This window comes from Gavialis gangeticus, unplaced genomic scaffold, assembly GCF_001723915.1.
Source record: "Gavialis gangeticus isolate Ggan-Ray unplaced genomic scaffold, GavGan_comp1, whole genome shotgun sequence".
NCBI classification, from domain to species: domain Eukaryota; kingdom Metazoa; phylum Chordata; order Crocodylia; family Gavialidae; genus Gavialis; species Gavialis gangeticus.
Genome location: NW_017728997.1, coordinates 11,111,743 through 11,121,021, shown reverse-complemented (window position 1 = coordinate 11,121,021; position 9,279 = coordinate 11,111,743). Strand labels below are relative to the sequence as shown.

Genomic DNA, 9,279 nt, shown 5'->3' with positions numbered 1-9,279 from the left:
AGACCCCCCCCTTTTTTTTTTTTTTTTTTAGATGTGTACTTAGCGCAGCATGACTGTCTCACCAGCACAGCGAGCAAAGGACATCACGCAGCAGCCTATGCTAAACAGCAGCATACTACTGATGCCACAGACTGATGCTAAAACCGTCCCCGGCCTGGGATTTACATTGCTTCGTGGCCCTTCAGAGAGGACTTGGGAGTGGAAAAAAAAAATTTTGAAAAAAAAAAAAAATCAATCTACAGGAAACTGAACTTAAATGTGCAATAGCCAAGGCTCGGACAGGTGCTTAGAAGAGCACGTGTGTCCCAGGCTCAGACAGACGCCTTGGCCCTCGCGTCTCCCATCCCGCTGAAGTATCCCAGGGACAAAAGAGCGATGTCTCCTGTTACTGTGCTGCGGTATCAAGGCACAATGCGGGGAGTGGATGGAGGATGACCTTTCAGCCCTATCTTTGCATCTCAGATTTTGCTGGTCTCTGTCACAACAACATTGTTGTACGTAACTACCATGACAAATGTGTAACCTGAGCTTCTGCCTTGATCCAGCAAAGCTTCACTCGCGTTGTCTTGAAGTACTTCCCTACTTCGACTTCACCGTGTCTTGACTAGTAGGTTTTTTTTTTTCCCTACCCCAAGTAAAATAACTAACTTCTAACAACACTCTCCCAAGATACCAGTCCAGGCACTTGTGCCAATAGTCACACCAAAGAGCAAGGCATGTTCCTGGGCTATAAAATATGTGGCAGCCAGCAAATGGAAAGCACAGGAAAATAAAGGAGAAAACAGGACAATAACTCTAGCCCTGAAAGCTGAGACCTGATAGAGTCAGCTCAGTTGTGCAATCATTTATAAGACGAATGACAGTTTAATAGCCACCAGACAGTCCTCTGGGATCTGTGGTTTGAAAGTAAAATGGGTATTGTCTGTACCTCTTTCGGCTGTTTTCCAGCATGTTGTTGTTGTAAAAGTTGAAGCTGCAACTGTTCCTGTTGTTTCTTATAAAACTCTTGAAGCTGCTGCTACAAAGAAAAGGAAAGACGGTGAGTAACAAAGTGGAGAGCCAATTCAGTGTCCCTCTTGGTGTAATACACAAACTGTGATTTGAAAAATAGCATCCTTTTATCTGTAATGGTCTGACCTTTAGTTTGAAACTCGACAATAAATTCAGTGCACACTGACTATTCTTGGCATTATCGTTTGAAAAGTAATCTCCAAAATGAACTGATGAAAAACATACCATTTTCTACACAAACTAATTAAAATAAGGCAAGGAATGACCTTTGATTGTAACAACAAAGCCAAAATGCCCTTGCTGAGAGAGCCTGGTAAATCTCTGTTGTGAAACATATACATGCTTTCTAAATGATAGGGTTTGACTGCACTAAGTGTTGTTCAATGCATGCATAGACATCATGGATAATACCCCTCCTTCTCCCTACTGCCCAGATGGATGGTAGATGGATGCGGTTGAGACATCCACTCAGTTGAATGAGTGAGTGAGTGAGAGTGACAGCGAGGAGAGAGTACGCAAGGTCAGCTTGTAGTGGACTTTAATGTCATCATGGAATTAATGAATTAATGTTGTGCGGCACATTAAGATAAGTAAACTTCCAAATCATACTTCATTTCGTGAAACTTTTCAGCTGAAATGGGACGCGATGAAATGCTGTGCCTGGGAAGACGGATGCACCAAAGTACACGTCTCGTTGAAATTCAAAGGCTTAAGGCTTGCACTACGCTAACGGCTCTGTGTTTCTGTCATCACCATTTTAATGGCCCCTATAGTTCCATATAGCCTTAACAAGTTTAAATGAAAAATATATATGTTGCCACTATCACATTTATTCCAGTTAATCATGGCACATCAATACCTTCTGGAGGAGGAAGACGAAGGCAACGGGGGCATTTGTAAAAGCCCCGACACTTAATTCACACACCTTTAAGTGATAATTCAACTAGCTGGGAAAGGCTGCTGGTGTTCAAAACAAGAGAGGCACCAGCTCGCCTCACATAGGAAATATGGGCACCAGTATTTAGGCAGCTTTGACTGCAGGCATAGTTAAGGGATGGTAGCCCTCTGCTACCCACGATAGCCGTCTCGACAGCTGTTCAAGAAACAATTACCTGTTGAAGCATGAGTGCCTGCTGCTGCTGGAGCAGGACCTGGAGTTGCTGGGGAGTTAGCACTTGTTGCTGGAGGATCTGCTGCATTTGTTGGGGAGTGATCACTTGAGGTGTCATCATAGCCACTGACACTGGAACCTGAAGCATTAAACAGACCACAGAGAGGAAGTCAGAGCACTTTTCTATACTTTAGTCTGCTTTCTAGTAGCAAGCATCAGAATTATTTACCCCCTTTTTAATGCCTGCCCAGCTGCTTCAGTTAAAACACCACCTCATCTTGTGTTGCCTTGCATAAATCTGAGCCTTTGTTTTGCCCTGAAGTAACAGGAGGTGCGAGAGCCTTTAGAGCCCACCAGAATAAAACAGAAAAGCACCGATCCCGTTTTGTTCCTCCAAAACGCTACTGCAAGGAGAATGATTTCAAACAAAACTAAATACAGTAACAACTCTTCCGAGTCATTTATTTTCACAAGACAGAGTCCAGTCAAACACTCTCCACCTAAAAAAAAACCCAAGCAGGTCTCCCATCTCCTTTTAAGCCGGCGATTTTAAGAAAATGAAGCAAAGCTCAGCGATATGAATAACGGCACCTGTGTTTCTACGCAATTTTAGCAGAAAGATCCTACTACAATGTCTTTACCATTCCATATTCACCCAGCATACAGATGTCTTCAATTCTTTCATATTATGTGAGATACCATTAAAAGCCGCTTTCCATGACATTTCAGTGACAAACAGCTACAGTGATGAACTTGATAGCATTTCATATTTGCAACTGTTAACACGTTTCTGCACGGGCATCTTTGCAAGGAACCTGTACACTGTATCTGAAAGGATGATGTCTTGTTCAGATAAAACACTGACATTAAAATGACAGGCTGTCTTGGCCAAGGTTACACAAATTGTATTCAAGCGGATACCTAATGACAATGCTATGAATTCTGCAAGCTTTCTAGAATGTAATTTAGCTATTCAAAATAATCACTGCACTTGTGTTTAATTTGCAGACTACATGAGAACCATTTTGTCAGTCCCAGTAAAGCAAGAAGACTATTTCACAAGAAACCCCCTCCCTGAAAAAGGAAAAGAAAAGAGAAAAGGGGGGAAAAAACAATAGCGAGAAGACAAAACTCATATGACTTTTAACGGTAACATTTAAGCACCGTACTTTTCTATAGTTTCAAATCAAATATGTGACAGCACAAAACTAAAAGCAGTAAAGGATATACTTTGTTAAAAAGGATCTCCTGTCATCTCATGTATTACAATAAAAGGTAATAACATGTTTTGCACTTTTTCTATGCACTACTTTTTAAAAATCAGCAGACAATAGCTGATCAGAAGATAAAAGAGTTTAAAAAAAATCTTTCAGGGTAGTAGTAAGCAAGGGAGAAATGCAGTATTAATTTTATGTAACATAATGTCTTAATATGCAGTTTATCTTGACTTTTTCACATGATTTGTCCTGTCATTTGCATAGCGAGCTCTCATTCCTAATTTCACAGTCATTATGCACTGATGTCCTGATTTCTCAGCATCACTAATTTTGATGAACTAAAAATGGTTCCTGAAGGTCAGATGCATGTACAGTGCACGTCCTCCAGTGTTGTTGTGTACATGTTGTGTGCAAGGGCCAGAAACCGCTCTCAAGATGCGGGTTGGAAAGAGTCGCACAAATGGTTACGCGCTCTTGACATCGCATTAGCATAACACTGGAAGGTCACCCAGGAGTTCCCCGGATGGCCCCGTGTTCCCGAATGTAGGTTACGGCACACAGCTGGATGATACACCATCATTTACATCGGACTTTTCTGTGTGATCCTTATGGAAATAAAGCTTTATTGACGGGGCCAAATCCAGGCTCCCCTGAAGTCAGCGAAAACGCTCCGCTGATTAGGGAGGGACTGGGATTAAGTTGTCTGCATTTCCATAGGAAACACCCTGGCCCGTCCTTGCACACACAACTGCCAGGGTCAGGTGGTACAAAACTGAGACACACCAGTTGGCCCGACTAAGGCGGCACCTAACACTTAACATCCACCGTGTTTTAACATTGAAACTCCCTGTCCCCGAGTAGAAAATCCCTAAACCGACAAAGGAGTCTCCATCCAGGCCCGAGCATGACTCATCTGCATCATCCCACCCCAAAAGCACTTTTTCTTTACCCTGAGGTTTGGGCTACCTTTTGCTCGAGCTGGATTGAGCAAACAGAAAAGGAAGCATGTTTAAGTAGGTTTGCTCTGCCATTCTTGGAAGACAGACAACACAAACACTCATCAGTCAGATTTATGACGGCAACCAGGGATACAGACAGGAATAGGTGGGGTTCTGCAAACCCTACACATCGGTGATTAATAGTATGGGCCACATTCTGCCCTTGGCTCTACGGGAACACCTCCCGTTCACTTCTGCCGCAGCATGGCCAGGATTTGGCCCTACGCTGCAAAAGCAACTGTGAAGTTTTGCTACCCGCTGCATACTCTGCTAAAGCAGGAGTACTTTACTGATAAGGAAAAACAGCTATATGGCATGCTTAAGAGAGGAAGAGTCTGTGGATAAGCTCAACTTAGTTTTACCATCTGAAACCACACTTTCACACCAGTTAGCTCTGAGCCTCTGCCGAGGGCTCGGCCTCTAATTTATCAATGCAATAAAAGTTAGATTTACCCCAAGTTTCTGCTCCAGCATATCATGAAAATAAATTATGGAAACCTTTCACAAACATATTCAAACGGAGCAGAAACTATTGTGTCAAAAAAAAAAAATACAGAGCCCTCTTTAAGGACTTTAAACAGTTAAGAATTATGGCCTATATATCCACTCCCTTAACTCCCAACGTCCAACTTTTTCATGTACCTAGTCCCTAGTAATACTAGGAATCAAAGGGCATGCAGCACCAGCAATAGGCTATTATAGCCCACACTTTATTACCCATTACTACCGAGGTCATTAGCGGTAAGAGTGATTGTACCGGTCTTAACCTATTGATCATTGTAACTACTATCATTTAATCCCGTGTTGAATGTCTGGAAAGCTGCTAAAGGCACACAAGAGAGACTGCTTTAGCATTGAGAAATATAGCCAAAGCTTGGAAATTACACTTTGATTCATAAAATCCAGCCAGTGGTTTAAATCAATAGTATTTAAAACAGTCATGTAAGTTCTTAACTACAGCGCTCTAATATTTATGGGTCCCTTTTTGAGTGTATTCAGTCAAAACTAAACTTTATTTTAGATACTGCACAATATAAAGCACATTACTTTCGATCAAAATGTTTCTCTCTGATATTGTGTCTGATCACACATGAAACCTAAAGTGGGGGCTATAAATTAATTTTAGGTTTCTCTCCCTCTCCAGAAGGTCCATGTGCATGTGTTGCCAGCAAAACAAAGAAATACGTTGCAAACCAACTTTGAAAATGGCTTAACCGTTTAAGTGCATGGAAATGTGTGTGTGTGTTTTATGAGTTAACAATGAATCACAGAAGGCAGTTTATGAAGAACTAAAATAATTCTGTTTTTACTGCCTTCAGGGAGTTGGAGTTCAAATTAAACTCCTGGCAGATCCATTTAAAGAATGCGAACTTACCAAGCGGAACAGAAGTCGCCCTTTATTTAGGTGTTTATTGCTAATTTTCAGAAGGAACTGTTGCTGCTGCTGTTATTGTGATGATTGTTTAATAAACTGTGCGCTGCAATGATGACTGATAACAATAGGGTGGGGCAGATACCCAGCTGCCTGCAAACCTGGCACTAAAGGTAAAAATACAGCTGCACTTTGGCTGTCGGGACTCTGCTAGTATAGACCTGCTGACATCTTAATACCATCAACGGCAAAAAATGTCTTTAATACTAACAATTGTTTTCAGACGCACACAGTTTCTCTCCGGGTGCTGTTTGCTCTTTCTCGGGCTTCCAACACATTCGCCCTCCCTCCTTGCTCATCTCTCCAGCCCTGAAAACACCCTCTATTATGGAAATGCTTACCAAGGAAAACTTAAAGCAACCTAAATTAAGTTCCTCCCTAAATCCAACAATGCAGTTACACCAGTGGCACATATGTCACTGTTTTATCTAACTTGGGCAAGGGTCAAGGGAATGAAAATAATTATGATTTATCTCATCCTCTATAGTTTTCCACTTGCACTTGTGTTAGATACTTAAAGACTAACTAAATTATTTCAGCTTGTTAACATCTGCACAAAAGAAACAAAGAGAATGCCATTTTTTTTTTGTTTTACATGTTATGCTCCTGCTACTGAAGATGGTTAAATTACTGCTAGCTAATAAATACAACATACATATTTCAGATCATTTCTTTAAATTAAAAAGAATATTCCTCCTCCCTTGTGACATCTGGGGTGAGCTTGATTTTGACAGGTTTAAAATGCCAAGTGCTTGCATTGCAGGAGAGCTGTCTCCTGGATAGAAGTCTCATTCCCAAAAGTTAAAAGGGAGCAAAAATGTAACTAAACACACAAAAAGAATCAATGACTGAATAATAGTTCAAACTCGTGGATTCGATGGGGGAAAAAAAAAGAAATGGACCTAGCCAGGCAAAGCATAATAGCCATTAACTTCAACCGCCTGCTATATTAGTAATAGGTGCAAAAAAATATGAAATCCAGAAAACCTCAAGTGAAACAATGTAAAATAGCTTTGGTGATACCACAAGAAAGGATAAACCACTGATATGTTATCCAGCAGAAAAGCATAATGCCGCAGCTGGTATCTGATCCCCGTAAAATAAAAAAATACTGAATATAGTACCTGTATCTACCCTGGGAGTGTAAAACATTTCTGACATAATATTTCAGTCTTCAAAACAACAAAAAAAAGCCACACTGCTAGAACTATTCATGTGGAAACTATAATTCTGTTTCATTATGCAAAATGGAATTTCACTTTTAGACTTAGCTATTTTGCCATAATACTGTACAACACATTAAGACAGGTAATGTTTATTATATTAATGTAAAATCAGCTAAGTAGTCAGTCATTAGCATAACTGTTCTTTCTGCAACAATACAACCCCCTATTAAAAGAGAGACAGGGAGAGAAAAAAAAAAAAGCCCTCTTTAAAATTCAATTAACATTTTATTTTTATCGTTTTGTTTGCGACGTTTTATCAGTAGTTGAGATCTTCCTTTGACCTGAGGAACTTACTAACCTGGGCTTTGCCTGATACTTGGCAGTATTGCACAGCATCCACTTTGGGAAGCTTTCTCAGTTCTTTACTACTTTAAAGAAAAAGTGGAATCATTTCATATTTGTTTTGAGACTGGAACATCTGATCTTATCTAGACCTCGTCATGCCCACTAGGTTCCTCGCTAAATCCAGGATAATTGTTTCAGCTATAATAAATATCTACTTCATTTGCATAAAAAAAATACAGTTTACATAAATCCTTCCTTCTCTTACCATTTGTGAAATACAGACTATAACAGGGCACACACAACCAAGCAAGCACTGAATGAGAGAAATCTTTTCAGCCTTGCAATTGTTTATATTTTTAACTTAGAAAAAGTTTCCCTTTTGCTTTCCATTACACCTACAGAAGAGGAAAATTAATAACCTAATGGGCAGGATTACAGTCCCTGATGACATTTTGTAATAGTTCAATAGAAAAAAGTGCGGTGAACCATCAGTATTTTCCTTCAGAGTTTAGGAAGGAAGTGCTGGACCAATAGCACTGTCAAAAAATCCCCAAACTCAAAGGCCACTGCCACGTGCCCAAATCCAAAATGCCCCCCAAACTGCTCAGACCCCTTTGAAAACTCAGCATCTTCCATACACTAAGAAACATCCGAATTTCAGATGGCTTATATCTGTATATTAGTTCATGAACACAAGAAGGGAGGCTTAAATTAAAAAAAAAAGAAAGATTGAATCAGCAGCATTCACTCTGTCCATCATTTGATGTGAAAAAAGTTATAGGGAGGCTTTCTTTTTCTTCTGGCAGGTTTTAAAAAAGTGGAACAAGAAGGACCACATTTTATGACAAAAAATTGCCCTCATCTTCCCTTCAATGGTATTCTTTGCTGAAGGGGTTAAACATGGGAGCTCTCTGTTCGTTAAACTTGGACGTTAGAGGAGACATATACTGGACTGGCCAGTTTAAATATTCATAAGCTATTTGAAATTTTTCACCTTGTTAAACCAATCGGCTGAAATCAAACACAAGATCCTCAACTTCGGTTCTGCTTAAATGCTCACTTAGGTGTTGCCACTTTGTTTGGCACGGCAGCCTTTAACAGACTTGTAAACTTTATTTGCCTAAAACGTGCAGCTTTTCACACCTAGCACAGACACCTTCATCTGAACATCACAGCTAAGCACAACGGTGCAAATTAGATTCTAATGAGAAAACATCAGTTGCTTCTTTGACAATCTTGCCATTCACTGATTTACTTCTAATGAAGACACACTCCAACCAGCAAGCTCTCGGTGTGTTAAAGGTCAAAACATGTTCAAAAAAATGCCTAGCAAAATCAAGGCAAATGGGAAACCCGTTAAAGAAACCTTCTCATAAAGTGGCGTGGCAATTAGAGTAATTGTGCAAAAAGCCATCTTCTGTTTAAAAAAAAAAAAAAAAAGAAAAAGAAATTAAGCTGCTACTACTGTAACAGGTTAGATGAAAATCAAAATTTAATGTATTCTCCCTTGTGTCATCTTGTTTTGTCAAGACATCAAATAGAATTGGAAAGTACAAAATAACAAGCCCTTGAGAAATCACAGAAACCGACCTTTTTGATGTTGTTGGTTTACCTTGTTCTCAGTTATTTGAACAATGATGTTTCAGATTTAAGGGCAAGATAAAGCTTAAAAATTAAAACCTGTTATCGGGTTGTTGTTGGTCCTCCCCCCCACCCTTTCAAAGCAGTCCAGCATCTCACCTAATCAATGAAGGTGAAGCCACCGCAAACCAGTGCACAAACCAGCCAACACCGATGCATATTTGCTCCAAATTCTTTCAGCTTTTCCCAACACTCATTTAGCTGCGGTGCGAAGGACAGATATACTTTCTAGCAGAGGAAACTGCAGTGGAAAAGTTGAAAAAAATCAGAAAGGCTGAGGAAGAGCTCTTCCCCCTCGGCTGCTTGGCTCCGAAATCCTTGCACGGCCACTTCTGCAGATGAGTGCATGATGCATTTC

At 40.2% G+C, this 9,279-nt stretch overlaps 1 protein-coding gene across 13 annotated transcripts in view; it reads right to left on the bottom strand.

Annotated features, from left to right (window-relative positions):
* Window positions 1-9,279, bottom strand: part of FOXP1 (forkhead box P1) — a 540,709-nt gene that overhangs the window by 107,807 nt on the left and 423,623 nt on the right. For 11 of the 13 annotated variants that reach the window (XM_019504753.1, XM_019504749.1, XM_019504755.1 and 8 more), the window contains 2 exons: window positions 2,124-2,261; window positions 929-1,018 (listed from right to left, as the gene is read on the bottom strand). In XM_019504753.1, coding sequence (XP_019360298.1) covers window positions 929-1,018; window positions 2,124-2,261 — 228 coding nt within the window. Of the gene's footprint in view, window positions 1-928; window positions 1,019-2,123; window positions 2,262-9,020; window positions 9,142-9,279 lie in introns of those variants that run through there. The other 2 variants (XM_019504762.1, XM_019504756.1) reach the window with 2 other exon arrangements.